The sequence below is a fragment of the Catharus ustulatus genome, chromosome 6, assembly GCF_009819885.2.
Source record: "Catharus ustulatus isolate bCatUst1 chromosome 6, bCatUst1.pri.v2, whole genome shotgun sequence".
NCBI lineage: Eukaryota > Metazoa > Chordata > Aves > Passeriformes > Turdidae > Catharus > Catharus ustulatus.
Genome location: NC_046226.1, coordinates 38,839,749 through 38,860,883, shown reverse-complemented (window position 1 = coordinate 38,860,883; position 21,135 = coordinate 38,839,749). Strand labels below are relative to the sequence as shown.

At 43.9% G+C, this 21,135-nt stretch overlaps 1 protein-coding gene across 1 annotated transcript; it reads left to right on the top strand.

Annotated features, from left to right (window-relative positions):
- The first annotated feature begins 8,901 nt into the window (after window positions 1-8,901).
- On the top strand, window positions 8,902-18,195 carry VPS18 (VPS18 core subunit of CORVET and HOPS complexes). Its single transcript, XM_033063404.1, has 5 exons — window positions 8,902-9,033; window positions 11,933-12,074; window positions 12,262-12,353; window positions 13,056-14,926; window positions 15,650-18,195. Exons 1-5 carry the CDS (start codon window positions 8,943-8,945, stop codon window positions 16,376-16,378), a joined length of 2,925 nt encoding a protein of 974 aa, XP_032919295.1. The 5' UTR covers window positions 8,902-8,942; the 3' UTR covers window positions 16,379-18,195.
- Window positions 18,196-21,135: the final 2,940 nt, after the last annotated feature.

The window sequence follows — 21,135 nt, the reverse complement described above, 5'->3', positions numbered from 1 at the left end:
GTCCCGCCCCGCCGGGAGGTGGCCGGGCCCAGCCCTGCCTGCCCGGCCCGGCCCCGCCGCCTCCTCCCGCCGCCGTCCCGCGGGTGAGGGTCCCGCTGCCGCACCCCCATCCCCGCGATGCCCCCGAGCGCCGCCTGCCCTCGGAATTCCGGCAGGTGCCATGCCGTGCTCTGAGCCGCGCACACACGGCAAAGCCGCGCTCCATCCTAGTCGCCCTCGCTTCCTTTTCGAAAGAAGCAGCTCCAGTGTCCCATTTGGGGCATCTGTGATTTCTGCCCTGAAATCGGGACACAAATAAAACCAACAGTGCTGGCCGATATTGTGAAGGACAATTTAACAAATGGCCAAAAGTCATCACATCTGTTAACGATGTGATCGCTATTACTGAGTTCCTGGGGCCCAGCCAAGCTGTTGCTACCCACTGGCAAAAGCCACAAAGTGTATTTTCCCAGCTGCATGGACAAATGCAGGCGTTCCCAGTCTGCTGCCTGTTTTTCATATTCACCTCTGGGAGCTCACACACCACACGGTGCCCTTGGCAGCTAAGAAGACGGCTCCATCCCTGCCCTGAGGAGCTCACCGTCTAAAGAGGTATGACTAAACAAACAGAAGAGTGGGAACACACCACTTAAAAGGAGAGATACAGCCACACTATCTCAGCCATCATTGCAGGCCAGTGTAGCACCTCCAGGTGATTGGAAACACTGGAGGGGAAGTATTAATTCCTGCAATACTCAATATTGCTACATTAGCTTTGAATGTGGAGCTGCTTCCTAATGGAGGAGCTGAACTCAGGCCGTCAATGAACAACACTTATTTAGTTACCATGATGTCCTTCACGGTCCTCTCAGCAAGGCAGACCTGTTCTGCACTAGGCAGGTTTGCGCTGCAAGCAGCTGCTGATTAGCAAGCAGTTCATGAGTTTGTCTTACTGTAGTTTGCATCCATGCTAAGAAGATACAAAGGTGTTTCACCTACACTGATGTTGAACTTGAGAAGAAATCTTTAAGCCTGACACAGTCTAGAGTGCTTTTCCCTGTAGTTGACAGAAAGTCATAAGCCCTGCAACCCTTCAGGCTCAATGGGCAAAGCATGTCCACTCTTTGGAGACAACCAACAAGCTTCCTGGGAACTGCAAGAAAGCTTGTTCTCTGCAGTTTTCTCTGGCACTTTGCTTTAATCAACCCCCTATGCGTTTTTACACACAGCACAGCCTTCCATTTCTACAGCTACAAAAAATGGGGATGGTATTAGAAACTAGGCTGCTGCTAAAACATGTGCCAGACAGTCTTGCTACAACAAGTGGCTGCTTTCTCAAGGGACTGGCTTGCATTAGACTGGCTTTTTCCAGTGCCATGTTCCTCAGTACTAGTTCAGAGCCAGGTGACAGCTGAACTGCTCCAGAAAAGGCAGATTGTGCTGGGGCGGGCGATACTCCGCAGTGTGTGAGGTGTGGCAGTGCCTCCAAGGACACGCTGCACTGCAGCCGGGACAGGCAGCACAGCGAGCAAGGAAATTGCAAAGCTTTCCCAGTGCATTTCAGACTCTGGCTGACTTTCTGTGAACTATGACATTTCCATTTAATCAGAAGAAATGAATGTAAATGAGGGATTATTCACCAAATCGTACACTGCTAGGAGGGACAAGTGACAATTATTCACCAAATGGTTCACTGTTAGCAGGGACAGTGAAGAGAAGTTGACAGTTCAAGCTCAGAAGATGTATTGTTGCCCCACTCCAAGGCTTTTCTCTTATTCCTTTTCTAAAATCTCTTCCTTGTGGGACTATGCTCCCTTTTCCTTGCAGTTTCAACCGTTGGTTGACACACACTTAACTTGTCAATGAGCTTAAGTGATTTTTAATCTGTATTTAAACGAAGTGATTAAGCAAACAAACAGGGCCGTTCCCACGGATTCGTTTCTCAGGTCTTGCCTTTGTCCCGACAGCTACCAGAGGATGCAAGTTTAGTTTCCCAATGCAGAGAGCAGTCAGATATTTTGGATTTGCTAGATTTAATTTTTTTTTTTTTTTTTTTTTTTTTTTTTTTGGTACAGCTTTGGCTTTTTTTGCAGTGAAAGTCTGTCCCATGCTCTGAGCTGCTGAACCAACAGGTCTGGGGACTGGCTCTGCCTATGTAGGTAGCAGGTACATTAGGAGAGCCCCATTGCGTGCTTGCGTGCTCCTCTGCCAAAATCAGCTGTGCCTAAGTGGGAAATTCACAGTCTGCAAGGTTGTATTTGGCCTCGCTCCCAGGAATTATAATTAGTACAAATTATGATGATATTTCTCATGATGTGAATTCCTATCCACCAGGAATTAAGCGCAGAAGATCAAACTCTTTCCAGGCAGATCAAATACAGATCAAGTACTGTTAATGTTTAGCCATTACTCAGCTAGGCTGTGCTATCTGGGCTGCACAGAAAGCTGCTCCATTAAAGTGATTTACAGTGGAAATAGATTTCTATATTTAGGCATTGTGTGATTGTCACCACCAAACAAACTCTATACATCTGTGCAAAGCCCTGTTATTAAAACCCCCAGTTATTTAGAGGAAGAGGCTTCCTTTTCTGCCCATTTCTATTAATTTTAGTAATTTTTCTCACTATTGTTCTGGCAGGAGAAGTCCACCTGTGGACCAAATCAAGAACAGCACATAAACCAGTTTGGATGAGGAGGACACACGGGCTTGTCCCTTGCGGGTATGAAACTACGAATCAGCTCAAACTATTCTGTATAATTTCTCTTCTGAAATGCAGGGCTATAATACTGGGAAATGGTGACACTGGGCTTTTTTACAGGTACTGGTTCTGACTTTCAATGGCTCCTGAGCAATGCTTCACCAACAACCTTGTATTCTGTTCCTCTGACAACATTGTATTCTGCCTCCTTGGCTGATATTCTGCTTCCTAGTCTTCTCTGAAAGTCATAGAGTGCAAGCCACTGTCATTTTTGCAAAGCCTAGCAAACTACTCATGTTGCCTCAGAAAAAGCATTTTATGTTATAGGAGGTGGCAGTTTTAAAAATAGCATGGTTCCCTTCTCACCAAGGGAAAGGAAAAAAAAATTCAACCCCTCCTAACACGGTAGTGAGCAAACCCAGCCTTCAACATTACCTGTGTTTGTACAAGTGGGCTGCATATGTCAATACAGTTCCTTTGCAAATGGTGCTCAGGGATCACATTTCTGAGTCTGTTCACAGTGCTGCACAAGAGAAACCCTAAACAATGAGAAATGGGAGCGCAGTGAGAACAGGCGACAATGCCACCACGCACAGGGCAAAGGGTGGGGAACTAGATTGAGAGGGGGCTAAACTGGAGTGCAGGTGCCAGAGCAAACTGGATCCCGTGATATCAAGAGACACTCTGAAGAAATCGAGGTACAGCCGCTGCCCAGCTGGTCGAATTCGTAATTGCAAGAAATGACACAACCAGTTCTGAGTCACCCAGTGTTTGTCATGCACCTGAGTGTGCATCCTCCCTGGGAAAAATCAAGCGCAACTATAATTACCACTTAAAAGGAGTGACAGACAAAGGGGTGAAGACAAGAGCCCGAGCTTGGTTTTCCCTTGCGGTGTGCTTGTCTAGTTACTGTAACCTTCGGGAAGTGATGTCAAACTCTTCTCTGTGTCATTTTCTATCAACTCCGCAGAAACAGACACAACACAGTCAGTGAAACAGCAGGCTGTACCTGGTCACAGAAAAACTACGACAGGAGAAATCCAAGGAAGAAATATTCTAGTACTTGCTTTTCTATACAGAGATTTTGGTTGATAGGAACTCCATAGTTTCTGAGTCTGCAGCAATAATGCTTTACAATTCTGTAGCAAATAATGGATACTTCTGGTGTGAACTGGAAATGTGTGCTTTTGAAATGCCTTTGGGGGAAAAAATAAAAAAAAAAGAGAGAGAAGCAATATTAGAATACAGCTTCCACTATCCTGGCCTCTGAACTACTTCACTGCTCTTTGGAAATAAAAGCAGTGCCTGGAAGATGCACAGAGATGTAATGGTTCATCTGTTCACTGCCACTCTTGTTAAATGTGGAGGCAAAGAGCCACAACAACAATATTATATTACATTTTTGGATTAAAGAATAATAAGTTTAAATGAAATAAGAATGCCACTAGCTTCAAAAATATTTTCTTAAACGTTCCAAAGGAAGAAAAGTACCGTATTGTACTAAATCCCTTTCTCAAACTCAACTTCATCTCCTATCTGACTTGCTTAGGAACTAGTCCTACCTCTCAGACATGCTATGAATAATTTAGAAGTGTGTTGCCATCTGCTGGAGAAAGTACATCTTTTAATTCATCAACTGATGAATGTGAAAGAACAGGCATAGTTTAAGGCATTCAAAGACTTTCTTTAAATCTGAAAGAGAAACAACAAATTTCAGACTAAAGACAGGTGGGAAGACAATGGTCTGAGCTTAATTTAATTATGTTACTCAATCGGACACTTTACACAAAAAAGAGGCGCTAACGTTTAACAGGAATAGGTGAAGGAATTAGCAAGAGAAAGGTGATAAAGTTCATATCCCCCCTGTGAAACAAGGAAAGGCAGGCAGTTAACACTAAACAGCGAAGGGCTGGGTTGAAGAGCGATCGGAAAACCATAAAATGCTGTAAGATCACTGTCTCTGCCAAGTTATCAGTTTCAGTTCTCAAGCTTATCATTTATGGATCTTCCTTACGGATCAAAACTGAGGGATTAGCCACAGGGTGCTGGTGATGGGAAAGAGGTTTTCTCACTGTAAAAGCATGTTCCTATCCTGCTTTTTGTGCATTCTAGGACAGATGGGTTACGCCCTAGGGTTTCCATGGACGCACTCGGTGGGTTTACAAAGGGCAGCCTGCTCTGGAATGCACATCAATAGTCATTGGTAGTTCACTTGTGGGAAAACTTCTTAAAGTGTCAGAGGAACCGTGGTCTGCAGGTCTGCAATTGCTGCTCGGGCATGATACAGTTCCACCCAGTGTTTACTGGTCTGCAGGAGTCTGCTTCTGAAAATGGGTTTGAAGAGCTTGGGAGGCTGGTTAATGGTTAGGAGGCGGGCTCTGGCAAGATTTTGAGCTTTGATCTCTTCCAGGGTAAATTATAATTGTTGTATGGCTCCCCATGTAGGTTCCAGTTCAGGTTCCCATGGGTAACTGTGATACCCAGGCTACACAGCCACTGTAATTGTTTATTGCATTAAATTTGTACACATCATTCAGAAGGTCACTCAGAAACGCAGCCCCTTCTCTTGGGAGAGGGTCTCTTGGTTGACTGGGGGACACAGGTATCTGCAGCACTCTCCTCAAAGCAGGTACAGAGGTGTCTCATAGCCTGGAAGTATATCACACCTTTGTTGGTATCTTATGGAGGCCGGTGCATTTAGGGATTACACCCATTTGCCTATGGCTTTTAAGAATATAGGGTATTTTTTATGCTGATCACTGTGAAGGAGTATTCTATATACAGTGAGGTGGAGTGATAATCAGTACCGTCTGTAGTGGAAATCAGTGAGGAAGTCCAGGGTTTAATTTAAATTTTAATCCTGTCACTAGATTCTGCCCTTATTTATTTCCACAGCCACATCTTCCTGCCCTCTCCTCTGCACCAGCATTCATGTTTAGATCATGGATCACAGAGTCATCTGCTGCAGGGCAATGAAGTGTCTCACTCTGCAATCATATATGCACTGATGTGCACCAAGTGGCAGTTGGACAGGGCAGCCAGGAATGACACAGACAGCACTGAGGAAGCCCAGGGTTAATCTGCTGGGAGTCTGGACCTTGGACACTTTATATGTTTGTCAATGTCGTTATCTAGAATTACCTGTTCCTCTAGGCATCTGAAGAGAATAACACACCATGTAATACCTAGCTGTTGGTAGCTGTGTCCACAGCTTGGAGAAAAGGTTAACTGTTTAAGTCAAAATTACTGCAAATTGCTGCTGTGACCACAGCCATACCAAAGCAAAACAAGGATTTAGGTTTCCAATCCAAATGCATCACCAAAATCGCCTAAACTATCTCACACAAGTCCCTGTTATGCACTTACACCACTGCTACCCGCAAAACGTAATAATCTGATTCTCTGCACATTCCTGGTGAATCAAAGAGCTGATGAATCTTTCATCTGCAGCCCTTGCTCTTCCCTTCTTTTCAGAATACCAAATCTGTGAAATGTAGCACTGGGATATAATTATTGCACACGTTTGTAGATTAAATAATCACAGCAGATGATACTGCAGATGGATGGAGCAGGCTTGTGGGCTTGGGTTAGCTTTAGGCTGATGTTTTATTTCCAAATAAGGTGAAAATCTGGCTTCCACTTTAACCACATTACAATCAGACACAGGTTTCTCATAAGGATTAACCTTAACAGGCAATAATATCTGCCAGAATGAGAACAGAAATCTCTTCCATTTCTAGACCTGACCAAGAAAAAAAACAACTTATAAGACACTGCTGGATCTAGGCTTTGAGTGGAAACAGCCCACAGAGCTGCACACACTGAGAAGTTTGTGCACAAATGTCAATTTAGCCTAATACCCAGATACATTTCAAGACAGTTTATTTTCCCCCTTACCAACAAGCCTTCTGTTTTCTACTGCTAAAAATATGACTAGAAAAAGTAGGAGCATCACTGCTGAAGACATGAAGGGGAGACCTCACCTCAAATGAAGGGTCAAACTAATGTCACCCCTGTGACACAAACCTGAGCTGAAGCTGCAACCAGTGTAGAGAATTGTAGGATGCTCCAAGGAACTAATCATCTCTTTTTAAGAGAAGTCAAGAACTTCTTGGTTTGATAAATCTTGGATTTGGTATGTCCAAATGAAGGCTATGACTGGTGATGATTTTTGCAGAGGAAATGAAAGCTCAAAAACGGACACTAAAGGACGGTGTTTGAACAAGAGGATTCAGGCTAGCCATAGCTTATATTAGACTGGAAATCAGAGCTTGAGATCATGGGAGTGAGTGTTTGGAACAAGTATGAGCTAGGGCAGTCAGGGGAAAAAAATACCCACACTATCAGACAGGAATAGAGAAAGGACTATATGATGTGGTATCTACAAGAGTGGGAGAATGGATCTGATAGTCCAAGAAGTCCCTTCCTACCTCATTACCCTAAACCTAATGTAATTTGTTTGTACCTTTTGAGATGCTGAAAGAGAACAGTTGCTACTTATGAAGATCAGGATGATTAGACAGCAAAAGAATGTGGTTTTGTTATTTTGGCTCAGAGCTGCCACATAAAGAGGGTAAACAGCAGAGGCTGGGACTGGAGCTTGCAGGCAGGCTAAGTCAGCAAAAACCATGTTCTGTTTTTAGCAAAGCAGGCAGAGGTGACCCTGTGGAGGCGTGCCATGGGAGCCTCCAGGAACCCAGCTAGCGTGGGACCTGCATGTCTGGCTCAGCACTGGGGAGAAGGCCTGAGGCTGAGTGATGCAGACCACAGCCCTGGTTGATGAGGGTGCGGTGACCAGTAAAAGAGCAGAGAAAAAGGAGGTGTAACTTTGTTTGTGAGAAGCCAACCACATGCAACTGCTGCTTGTGGTGCCTCACTGCCACCTGATGTGCAAACCAAGTTTGGGAAGACCTCGTGTGTCTTGTAATGGATCCCTCTGTGTTGCAGGCTGTCCTGTACCCTGAGACACATTTCTCCATTGCTTCCAGAAAGTGAAGCTTATATCTAATATGCAGTACATAGTATACTCACAGTGTAGTATATAGCACACATACAGTGTACACATATGCATGTCTATTCATTTTATATAGGATGAAACCCAAAGGTAAGCAGAGACTAGTCTTTTTGTTAATGTCCTTGTTATAAATTCTGGTAGTTTAAGCTAGAGGGTAAAATTGTAAGTAACAATTGTTGGCACACCAGAACAAAGGAAAACTCCAGGTTATAAATATTATTTAGTGATACAGAAGCTGGGTCAAACACAGAAACCTGGGATAAACTTGCAGAGCAAGTCTAGTATAGTTCAAGGACAGCCCTGTGCAGGATCCCTTATGCTGTGCCTCAACAATCATTCTAGTGATAAAGCCACGAGCCACAACACGGGAGTTTTTACAGAGTGTTTTAAACCAGACAATTCCCAGTTGCAGTCAGTAGAATTGCTATGGCAATCAGGACTGATTCTTGTAGGTGATTTCTCGAGCATGTAGCTGCACAAAACAGGAGAGTGTCACTGAAAACTGGAAAAGAAAACCTTCAAACAGGTTAGAAAGCCGGCACTACTTTGTTACAGCGCCAGGTAAATGGGGGTGGGGGTGGGATGTGGGGGTGTCTCTGTACCTATCGTGCACACCAAGATTCACACTGCTATTACTTATATACAATTTATTATATGAGTATGTATTTACATTCCAAGGAGTTTACACCTATAAGCAGCCTTGTACGTATGCTAATTAGTTGTGTAGGTGTTATTACAGATGTGTTATTACTCAAATATTAGGGAAGGGGTCCCTAGTGGTCATTTGAGGGGTCTCCAGTGGTCATGGGGGTGGTGTCCTGCCTCCTTTTAGCCCTCTTTGGTGGCAAATCCAAGTTTTGATGTTTGGCATGGCTCTATCTTGTTATATTCGGCAACAAAACTAGAGCCTACAACCCACCTAGAGGAACTTCTGGTTATTAGTGGCATACAAAAACGCTGACTTTTTTATTCGAGTGGGCCCTTTCATATTTCAGTATGCTCGGCAGTGAGCAGAAGCGACGGGCACTGCGCGGCCCCCAAAGCCGGGAGGAAGGGCACCCTCCGGGAGCAGCGGTGACAGGAGCACCGGGGATGATTGGGACGGGATGGGATGGGACGGGAGCCCACAGCCCATTGCTGTGAGGGAGCGGCGCCTCCCGCCCGGCGCTGCCCGGCCCGGCCCGGCGCGGCCGCGCATGCGCGCGTGGCGCGGGTCAGCTGAGCGCGGCGCTCTCGGGCCGCGCTGGGCCATGGCGTCCATCCTGGACGAGTACGAGGACTCCCTGCACCGCTCCGCCTCCGTGCCGCAGGGCCGCGCCAGCGTGGGCATCCCGCACTCCGGTACGTGTGCGCCGGGGCCTCCCGTGTGCGGCCTTCCTGCTGAGAGGGGGAGGCGAGGCGGTGGCTGCGGGTGGGGAGCCGGGCATGCCAGGCTGTGCTGCCTGGAAGAGGTGTGTCACCGTGTGTGTGTGTGGCTAAGCGCTCGGCTGTGCCTTGTTGTTTCCACGGGACGTGTTTAGAGGCAGAGAGCGCTTGATTCCTGGCTGGGCCGGGCGGTGATGCGGGTCAGGCCAGCGAAGCTGGTGTGTGGGAGGCTCTGGCCTGCGGTGCTGCGCGGAGCCAACGCGGGTGCCCGTGAAGTGCCGAGTGCCTGTGTGGGCACAAGGTATAACCCAGCACGGCTCGGCCCTGCGCCGCGCAGAGCTGTGCTAGCGGGCTGAGAACATCTCGTCACTTCGCTTCTTCCTCTGCTCCTCTCGGGGAAGGCCATGCTCTGCCGTGTTATGGATGTGTGCACAGCTGTTCCTGCACGGAGCTCCTCCCTAAGCCCGGCACAGTTTACCAGTTGGTTTCTCTAGAGTGATTCCTTCAGGCTGATTGCACGATGGCAAGGTGACCAGCAAAGCAGTCTGTATCACTACTACACTTTCCTGTCCAGGGGTGTGGGGCTTTGTATACTGTACTGTTCAGGGAGGTGTCCCATCAGTGTGAAATCATGGTGTGATGACCAGTCTGTTTTTAATTTCATCTCAGAGAAATTTATTCCCTTATTATTCTATGGTAAATCCAAACTTTATTAGGTTCAATAACCGTTTTCTACTAGGTGTCACCTCTCAATATTTTTTCAGTGTGGCAAGGAAATGTAGGTTATGAGAGAATTCTCTTCTACCTGGTATTGTCATGGTAATATCAGGTGCTATGCAGAGCTGGTGTTTTTGAGTTACAAGTTTGGAAATACATGGACACATTCTTTAGAATTTTTTTTCTTGTATAGTGTTGCCCACTGGTAACCTTGGGGCAAGCCAGGTTGTGAGGTTCATATATGTGCTAAGAATTGATAAATTCTGTCATGCTGTGTATGTTATATAAATACACTGGCAGAGTTACTCTGAGTCTAGGTGCTGAAGTAGGTATGTTCCCTTGTTTGTTTTGACATGCATGATTATTTCCTTGTGTAATGTTAGATAAAGAATAAGTGGCCTGAATAGGTGTTGCGCAGAACAGTGTTGGGACAAGTAATGCCACCGAAAATAAATTTTCCAGGACTCAGCTTTTCTTCTTGACTGCTGCAACACTGTCTTCAGTCATAGCTGTCTTAGAGTTGAGAAATCTGCCAGTTTGCTGACAGCTGATATTGGTAGAGGAAGTTTGGGAAACTGCTTAATTGCAAAGGCACAGTCTGAACAGGATTTCAGTTATTCTTAAATCAGGCCACACAGGCAATTTTTAATAAAATTTGGCTTAGTAAAAGTTGTGGGCAATCTCAAGTTTAAGTAAATTTATTTTGTATAAAGATAGAACAGTTAGCTTCCTGAAAGCAGTCCATAAGGTTAGGTTTGCAATTTTGGAAGATGATGAAGCTTATTCCTCAGTTTCAGAGAGTTCTCCCCTGTGCCTGTTAAACTGCAGGTACTGTTTCTAAAGGTTGTAGATAAGCAAGCAGTGACTCTGTGTCCAACCTAAAGTCCTGCTGCATTGTGAACTTCAAGTACTGTAGCTTCAGCTTTGAAAAGCCTACTTTGACCCACTAGACTTGACAATACTGGTGACATTAGATCTTTGGGCAGATTAAAACGTCTGAGGAAATATGTAGCTTTGCCCAGAAATCAGTGTGGGAAATGCTGCAGTAGAATCTTGCTTAGACAGAAGAGGGACACTGGGGACAAGATGAGGGAGAAGACTGTTTGAAAGGAATGAATGTTATAAAATAGACATCTCCTTTTTATAGAGAACTGTATATTAAGGAAGCTTATCCCTCTCCTATTAGGGACAATAGCTAAAATCCTCATGTTAATGGTGATGATCCTATGAGTGTTATAAATATAAAGGATGCAGGCCTAAAGAGTCCAGAATGCTGAAGTTCAATACTTTGGTTTGAACTATGACTGAATTAACCTATAAACAGCCTCTCCTTAACTTTAAACCATTACCTCTGTATAGGTGCTATTTGTTCCCTTTCCTTCCTGCATTTAAGTTTACTTCCTGAGTCAGCCTTGCTTTGCCAGGTGACAGTCTGAAAAAAATTTGAGATTACCTGGATGAATGTGACTTGATGATCTGATAACATGTGAGTTTTACAGAGTAATCCTTCCCTTATACATATATATATATATATATATATATATAAATACAAATTTATTGGTTAACTGTGATATCAAGCCAATCTGCATCTTGGGAGCTTTTTGTACGTGTTTTGAACTGCAGTTCATACCAGCAAATTTAAACTGTGGCATTGCAGCTCCTTAATCTGAAAAGAAAAACTTCAGTTCTACTTAACTGGAAGTAAGGGAATACACACTTGTATAAATGGGCAGTGTTTAATGTGGAGCAATGTGTAAGAAAAAAGCACATGCTGAGCCTACTCAGGTTGTAGTTGCTTCGCATCTTCCTGCATGTGCCTCTTTATTCTGGAAAAAGTGTATTTTAAGGATCCTGCAGCTGGTCAAGAGGTGAGGCAGAGGCAAGGAGAAAGTGTTGGTGGAATAGACAATTAAAAGATTTGTCTACTAGTAGCAAGCTACTTTCCACTGCTACATTGTTTTTTTCAACACCAGTAGAGCTGGAAATAGAGGTTTTTTTCCTCTGTGTTCCTGCTCCATGGAGCATACTTCCTTTTCAGTAAAACTTGGAGAAGGACATAATCCTTTTAGTCTTTTAGGCTGGATTTTGATGTAGTTTGGAGTTGTTGTTGTGGGGTTTTGTCTTGTTCAGTTCCTAAGTGTTCACATTCTTTCTTCAGGATATGTCAATGCACGACTGGAGAAGGAAACACCAATATTTAACAAGCAGAGGATTGATTTTACTCCTCCAGAGAAAATTAACAGCTTAGTGGTCTCCTCTAACCAGCTGTGTATGAGCCTTGGGAAAGACACCCTTCTCAGGTAATGCTGCTAGAATCCTGAAGTTATTATTTGTTTTTCCCCTGCCTTCTTGTTTTTTCTGAAGTTGTTAGAGAGCTTACATTTGCAAACTGGATGAAAAGCCATGAGCCCAATATAGAAAACAGGTGAGGAGTTACAGGTATGTGAGCTTTTGTTGGCAGCATGTTTTCATGGTTTCTCTTTGCAGGATTGATCTTGGGAAGCCAGATGAGCCTAATCAGGTAGAGCTGGGACGCAAAGATGAAGCCAAAGTCTACAAGATGTTTTTGGACCACACAGGTGAGACAGTGGGTCATGGATATTTACAGACAGTGAACAGAGCAGAGCAAGTGCTGGTGAAGGAGTTCCCTTTCTGCTTTATACATAAGGAGAACATATTGCTCTTCCATGATCCAGACTCTGTTTCCCAGGGCCTGTGCCCACTGGTTTGCCCTTTTGGTATTGGAATGGGTTTGTTGTGCCTCTGTTGTATTTTTGAACTCTGAAATAAACACATGCAATTAAGCTGTTCTAAGCTGCTAAAACCAATCAGAGAAAGTGTTTGCAGTCACTCTCTGCTGTATGGTTTATATAGGAGTTTTTAAAAAGGGCCATAAAACATCTGCACTTCACTGTAGCCTACACTGATTTTAAAAAACTAAACAAAAGTTTGGAAAGAGATGCTCATATCTCTCACCAACTGCCAGGGATAGGAGGGAACTCTGGGAAGTGTTTATCCTTAGAACATTTATTGAAACAGAATACCTTCTTGCTAAAGCATCTGGTACCAGTTATTTAATGTTGCAACATATAGACTGCTGTTCTGATCCAGCATGGAAATCCCCCACATTCCCATGAATGTCTGGGAAAGTCTTGGATTAAGTGTGTTGATATTGGAATTTATCAAATGTTAGGATTAGAAGCTTCCAGAATTTGGCTTGCTTAGACACGGTCTTGATTTGTTTTTTCCTTCTCCCTCCCCTACCCCTCTGCTGTTGGCAGGCTCTCATCTCCTGATTGCTCTGAACACCAGCGAATGCCTTTACCTGAACAGAAGTGTTCAGAAAGTGCGGGCACTCTCCCGCTGGAAAGGACACTTGATTGAAAGTGTGGGCTGGAACAAATTTCTTGGTTCAGAAACCAACACGGGGCCTATCCTGGTGGGGACATCCCAGGGGCAGATCTATGAGGCTGAAATCTCTGTCAGTGAAGGAAGCCTCTTCAGCACTAACCCTGACCAGTACTTCCGACAGGTCTACACTCTGGAGGAGGAATCTGGACCTGCCCCAGTCTGCTGCTTGGAAATTGAACGAGGGATAGAAGGGAAATTTTTTATTATAGCCACCACTAGGAAGAGGCTCTTTCAGTTTGTTGGCAAAGTGCCTGAAGGGACAGAGCAGCAAGGGTTCAGCTCCATATTTGCTGTGCATGCTGACCATCTGCCCAGCTTTCGGGAGTTTCCAGCCAACTTGGGTTTCAGTGAGATAGCCTTTTACACTCCAAAACTGCGTTCCAGCCCTCGCTCCTTTGCCTGGATGATGGGAAACGGTGTTTTATATGGTACATTGGATTATAGTCGTCCTGATTCAATTCTGAGTGATGAACGGGTCTGGGTTTATCCTCCTGACATTGACATAACTGTGAACAAGCCAATATCCATTGTACTTACCCAGTTCCACTTCCTGTTGCTGCTGTCTGACCGGGTGAAGGCTGTCTGCACTCTGAATGGACAGGTTGTTTTTCAGGATCTGTTCCTGGAGAAGTTTGGCTCACTGACGCGCATGATTAAAGATCCCACAGTCCAGCAGATATGGATCCACACTGAGAAAGTAGTGTTCCGCTACCATGTCCAGCGGGAATCTAGAGATGTGTGGAAGATGTATATGAATATGAACAAATTTGATTTAGCAAAAGAGTATTGTAAGGACCGTCCAGAGTGTCTTGACATTGTGTTGGCCAAAGAGGCAGAGCACTGCTTCCAAAACAAGAGGTATCTGGACAGTGCCAAATGTTATGCACTGACCCAGAACTACTTTGAGGAAATTGCTCTGAAGTTCATTGAAGCCAAGCAAGAAGAGGCCCTGATGGAGTTTCTGATTAAGAAGCTGAGTAACCTAAAGCCTTCGGAGAAGACACAGACCACTCTGCTGACCACGTGGTTGACAGAGCTGTACCTGAACTGGCTGGGTATATTGCAAGGCGATCCCTCACAGCGAAATCTCTATTTGGATACAAGGGAGAAGTTCCGCACTTTCCTGAGCAGTCCTAAAAACAAAGACTGTCTTTTTAATAACCGGGCATCTATTTATGAGCTGTTGGCTAGCCATGGTGACACAGAGCACATGGTCTACTTTGCAGTCATCATGCAGGATTACGAGCGTGTAGTAGCTCACCACTGCCAGCATGACGAGTACGATGAGGCTCTAAATGTGCTGTCCAGGCACAGAGACGAGAAACTCTTCTACAAGTTCTCTCCAGTTCTCATCCAACATATTCCCAAGAAGGTAGTTGATGCTTGGATTTCTATGGGCTCTAGACTGGATGCCAGGAACCTCATTCCAGCCCTTGTTAACTACAGCCAGAGTGCCAGCACCCAGCAGATTAATGAAGCCATCAGATACATGGAGTTCTGCGTCTACCAGTTGGAAGAAACCCAGCAAGCCATTCACAACTACCTGTTGTCTCTTTATGCTTTGTGTCGGCCAGACTCGCTGCTGTCATACCTGGAGCAAGCAGGAACCAACCCAAACAGGATCCACTACGACCTGAAGTATGCACTGCGCCTGTGTGCAGAGCACGGGCACCACCGTGCTTGTGTCCACATTTACAAAGTGATGGAATTATATGAGGAGGCTGTGGATCTCGCCTTACAGGTATGTGTGAGTCTGTGCATGCTGTGATACACAGGAGTGTAGCTTGTTGAAGTTACCTTGAACAGCAGAGCACTGAGAGGAACTAGACAGACTCACTGGTATCAAAGCTGTGCAGCTGAGGTTTGGAGGAAGGACCTGGCTCTGATAACATTTTTCTGTGCTTGCACAGCTGTTTCAAGTAGGCAACTGAGTGACAAGCCATAACTGAGGGTGTGGGCATGGAAAGTACAAGGAGGAGTACTGTCTGTCTCAAGCTCAGTCTCTGATATAAAATACCTTTAACATATCTGCATTTATGCAAGATTTGTATAACTATTGTTAAGAATTCTAATTACTTCCTATTCCTAGCTTTGGTAATTATCACAGAAACCTTTGTCAGCTTAGGCTGACCTTCACAGAGATGTTGGATTTTTTTTCCTGTGGGAATTGCTGTGTCTTTGCTGAAATGTGTGGCCAGCAAAGATACTATAACATCAATTTGTACTTTCTGTACTCACCTTTGTTTTTTGTTGGGTACCTAGCTAATCTTCAGTGAGGAGTACTGGTGGAGAGGAGAGGTGTTTGACATGGAAATAAGGAGCAGGCCAGTAGTGCTGTCCTAGGCAGTGAGATAGCAATAGAGGTTTTCTGAGTGCCTCTTGAAATGGACAGCAGGCTTTGAAGTTGAATGGTGGATAAACAAAGAGGGAAGCTTAACTCTTTCCTTGTCTGTCCAACTTCTAGGTGGATGTTGATCTTGCCAAGTCCTGTGCAGATCTTCCTGAAGATGATGAGGAACTCCGGAAGAAGCTGTGGTTGAAGATTGCTCGCCATGTTGTTCAGGAAGAGAAGGATGTCAAGAAGGCAATGGCCTGCCTCTCCAGCTGTGCTCTGCTGAAGATTGAAGATGTGCTGCCATTTTTTCCAGACTTTGTCACTATTGACCATTTCAAAGAGGCAATCTGTAATTCCCTGGAGGATTACAACAAGCACATTGAGGAGCTGAAAAGGGAGATGGAGGAAGCCACACAGAGTGCTAAGAGGATCCGAGAGGACATCCAGGAAATGAGAAATAAGTATGGCTCTGTGGAGCCTCAGGAAAAATGTGCTGTTTGTGACTTTCCACTTCTAAACCGCCCCTTTTATCTTTTCCTCTGTGGTCACATGTTTCACTATGACTGTCTCCTCCAAGCAGTCTTCCCAAACCTTCCTGCCTATAAGCAGGCAAAACTTGAAGATCTTCAGAAGAAGCTGGCAGCTACCAGCCAGCCATCCAAGAGCCACCATCGTCCCAAGGATGCAGACACCATTAGCTTGGGGAAGGGGCAGCAGAGCCGGGAACAGATCAAAGCTGACATTGATGATATTGTGGCAGCTGAATGTGTGTACTGTGGTGAGCTGATGATCAGGTCCATTGACAAGCCTTTTATTGATCCCCAAAAGTATGAAGAAGAAATGCAAAGCTGGCTGTAGTTTTTCAAATCTTCAGCTATCAAACAAATTGTGATGCTTCTGTGGTGGGAATATAACCTCCAGGAGCAGGAACACAGTGACTTCTGTGCAACTCTAAACAAAGGGTAGTGCAGTCTTTTTACCAGGGTTAGGGAGAACTAGTCTTGAGCAATGGGGAGATAGAGATATGGCTGTCTAGGAACTTTAACAATACTTAGAGCTAACCTACTGGAATATATTTAGCAGATGTTTCTGCTTGCACTTCTTCTGAGGTTCTCAGTGTGAAGCTAAATGGCGTGCCTTGTTGTCCAGAAGGAATTGGGAACAGCCTGTGATTTATCTGCCCTAATGTGTGGTATTTGTTTTGGTGAAGACAAGCTGAAAGAGAAAGGTAGTGAAGACCACTAAGCAGTGTATTTTTCATTCATCATTTTCAAAACTAGAATTGCCCTGTGTTTCCTTTTTGTTGAGATTCTATAACCACATACATAGAACATGAAAGGACAGAAACTCTTATGTATTTATATTTTGTAAACATGCTACACAAATACATGTTTCTACACAATGTGATACAAGAATGTGTGTAATTTTCAAGCAGGAGTGTCTCATAATACACTGAAGTAATTTACCTGCAATTCAAGATGTATAATTCTCTTTCTCACAAGCTTTATGCACAAGACCACACACATTTGGACTTTCTGTAGGTACTGTTTGTTGAAATGCCCGTTCACCCCTTCCTTCCTCTTTCCATCCCGTTTCTACCATGACTGGCTTTGTATAGTGGGTCTTGGTTTTGTCTTCACCCCAAACCAAAACTGATGAATGCAGTAGTAAAGTTTCAACTGATACTGTGCAAGCAGGAACACCCTCTGTTTGTATGTCCTGCTGTGGTTCTCTTCAAGCTGCACTTGAGCATTAGACTCAAGATCTAGTCAGAGGTTTGCTCAAGGATAGTCTACAGAAAAGTTCTGTTGGTGTGAAATTTGCTTTGCCCTTTGAAGCCACTACCTTGTGCCTAAACAGCCTTTTGCCTTCCACTTTTTGGAGATGGCTGTAAGTCAATGCTTCAATCTATTGCTCCAACCTGGAAAACTTTTCCCAGAAGGTAGCAGTCACTACATTGGGAGTGAGAGAAAAAAATTTTTCGTTAGCAATTTAGCAAGGGTTCTTTGTTTTGTTTTGTTTTAAGAAAATAAAATTTTAATTAGGTTTTGCTGTTTGGGACTGAATCACAAAGGTAGTAATTGACATAAGAATTGAATATTCTAAAAGAAAAAATACAATTATTGTAATTAAGGCAATAGAAAATACTGTCGTCTGAAAAACCACCTTGAATATGTGTGCTTGTCTTAAATACCTCTCTCAGTCTCCTAGCCACTTACCTGTTTGTAGGTTGTAAAATGGGTCTTCATGTTATTGTAGGAGAATATGTATTGGTTTCCTCAAGGATCTGACCTAAGAATTCTGAGTTCAGAACTTCAGAAGAACATCTATGCTTTTTTTGGGAGCATCAGTCTGGAATGAATGTATTTCATCTGTGTAAAATGACATGAGTAATAAAAAAGAGATATGAAAGTAGGAAGACCTGAGGTTTCAAGATCCTCTTTTCTTTGATGAAGCCATGGAACATGCAGTCCCATTACCATCTGGTGGTGTTTGTTTGCTGGCTTGTCAGAAAACACTGTTTCAGTGGTTCCATTAAGTGGTGGTTCAGAAAACCCACATGCTCTAGTTTTGTTTGGCTTTGAATAAGTCAGTGGGTCTGGCAGAAGAATTTGTGATGAAAACTAAATGTGATGTCTTTTGAAGTTTACCATTAAACCTGTTATAACTGGCCACTCCTGTGAATCATCATCTTTTCCTGTAAGCAGTGTGTGATATTTAAGGTTGTACATGTCATTATAAGCCAACAGTAGCCTCCCACCCAAATGAGTTTCTGGTCAAAGGTAAGTAGTTGTTTTTCTGCCCCTTAGCAGAACATTGGTATCAGCTCATTCTGATGCAGGGGTAATTTAAAATTATTTTGACATGTTCTTAATACTTGTTCCATCTCTTCTGGGCTTTTACAGAATGCTTTCTTGGTATATTAGAATTACTGTAGTCCTCCATTTTTTTCCCTGTTTGTGCTAGAGAAGTCACATCACTGGATAGACCATTGCAAAGTGATCTGCTTGTCCATAATATTGGAAGAAGCTGTGGGAAATGAGAGATAGCATGTAAATAAAAACCCTCTAGTCTTTGCCTGAGGTTGGGTGGTGGGGAAAGACACCTCTGGTTCCAGTCACGAGTATTAACAGGTCTCATGTAACAAAACTAGAACTAGGTATTTTTAATGACTAATACGCAATATTCTCTGAGGGCTGTAGGCATATGCACCAGATACATGTGCCACAAATCTCATTCTTCCTCACCATTATTAACTGAAAAATCATTTAAGTGATTTGTTGTGTTGTCAAGGTTATAGGGAGTGTTACTGCTGGCAAAGACTGCAGCAGTGATTAAATGACTAGTGCCAGTAATACAAAAAGGTACATAAAAGTATCTTCTGAACTTTCTTTACATTGCTTCTTGGCAATTTTGCAACATCACTCAGTGAAAAAGGTAAGAGGGTTTATTTTTTCTTGGGGGATGGGGTGTGTTTGTGGTGGTGGAGGGAAGTGAGCTGCTTACTGTTCTCCCATAAATCTAATCTGCAAGATCTCTTCCTCCTTGCATTCAGAATAGCATTTTTATCTTTTCTCCAAATTTCAGCACAGTTACTTTGTATGTATTTTAAGCTATGAATGAACTGTGCCAGCTGTTAAAAATGATGTGGCCTTGGGTCTTGTCCTTGTCTGTGTGAATAACTCCTACCACTTAGCCTAATGCAGCTGAGGACCGGCATAACCAAAAGGGTGGGTGGGAGCCCCAGCCTTATGTACTCAGAACAAATATCTATAGCTACATCTACACTGAAATTCAGTTGTGCAGGCGAGGCCTAAAGCAACCTTGGGTCTACTACATGGCCTCTCCTAGGCTTTGAGCAAGGGATAGGGGCAAATGTTCTGAGTTGGGGGAGACAGTGGTGACTGTGTTTTGAAAGAGTGTGTAGAGAATTTTGGGTGCACTTCCTGTAGCTGGCAGCAGCTCAGTGAAATGCTGAAAGTGGTGGGTTCTTGTCTCCTTTCTGAAAATGAATACCCTGGCTGGGAATTTAGAAAGGCAAATTCTTAAGAAGCCACTAGATGTCATTGCTGTCCATTTAAATACTGAGGTTTGCTGCAGACAGCTAAAAGTGTTCTGTAGCAGAAGGAAGAATGGCACAAAAGTGAAAAACTGAAGCAGGATCCCAGTGCCTTTGGCGGGGGGGGGGGTTGTGCTGAGTGTTTGGAGACACAACCTTTGGTGTAAGGTAACTTGGATTTGGTGTAAGGATTGGAGGTAAAGATGCTAAAGAAATTGTCTTTAACTAAATGGCAATTTCAGCTCACAGATCACTGATTTTCATGTTTTGAACACCAAAAGCTGGATTTACTCTGTTAATAAATTAGTATCATAGAATTGTATAATCTTTCAGGTTGGAAAAGAGTCTTAAGATTATCAAGTCCAACTGCCAACCCAGCCTAGCCAAATCCACCACTAAACCACATCTCCAAGTACCACATCCTCTTGCCTTTTAAATACCTTCTGTGATGGTGATTCCACCGCTTCCCTGGACAGTTATTCCAATGCCTGGCCACCCTGTTAGGGAAGAAATGTTTCATAATATCCAATCTAAATCTCCCCTGGCACAATTTAAAGGCCATTTCCTCTCATCCTGTTGCTTGTTGCCTGGGAAAAGGGACCAACTGGCCCCTTGGTGCAGCCTTCTTTCAGATGTAAAGAACAATAAGATTCCTCCTGAACCTCCTTTTTTCCATGCTAAACAACACCAGTTCCCTCAGCCACTCCTCATAAGGTTTGTGCTCCAGACCCTCGTTGCTCTTTGGGCACCTCTTGGTGCTCTAGCACCTCAATATCTGTCTTGTAGTGAGAGGCCTGAGACTGAACATGGTGTTTGAGGTGCAGCCTCTTTGGTTTAATTGTATTCTAGTGTAAGTTCCCTACAGACCTGGCTGATTTAGTAAACTGTAGAGAGATCATCCACTACAAGGGCTTGGAGTTGCAATATCTGGACCTTGAGTCTGGTCATTTTTGCTTGCTTCCTGTTCATACTCTGGTGACAGCAGACAGAGGGTAAGCCAGCTCCTTAGCTGCATGAGTTCACTTTTAGTGTCTTTTAAAGCACCAGTAAAGCTGGGTTTGCAATGTGACATTGGACACTGACTTGCATAAACAGGTAAGCTAGTATGTTTGCTTTTTCTTTTTGAGTTGTAGCATCATTATCCCCATAAAACAGAAAGTGGGAGTAGGTACATCTTGTACTCTATCAAAATAAGGTGTAGTTTGGCTCAGACTGTAGTCATGTATTAGTATGTGTTTCTTGGAATGGGTAGTTCCCATTCATCCCTGCCCTGTAAATGCCAACATATAGATTGTATTTACAAGTGCAAATTCTTAGTTTCTAGTGGGATTTCATGGGAAGTCTGTTGTTCCTTACCTCACTTCATCCGACAATCCTGTACTGAGCTGTGGGAAGACAGACTAAAGCTAGATTTCTTCCATGCAGTAAACGTGCTGAGCTGAAATTTGAGGTTTGAAATGTACATGACTTAGAGTATTTTTGAATTTCAGGTTGTTACTATTGACATGGATTAAGAATTTTCTCCAGAATTGATGGAGTAAGATGTGATTCACTG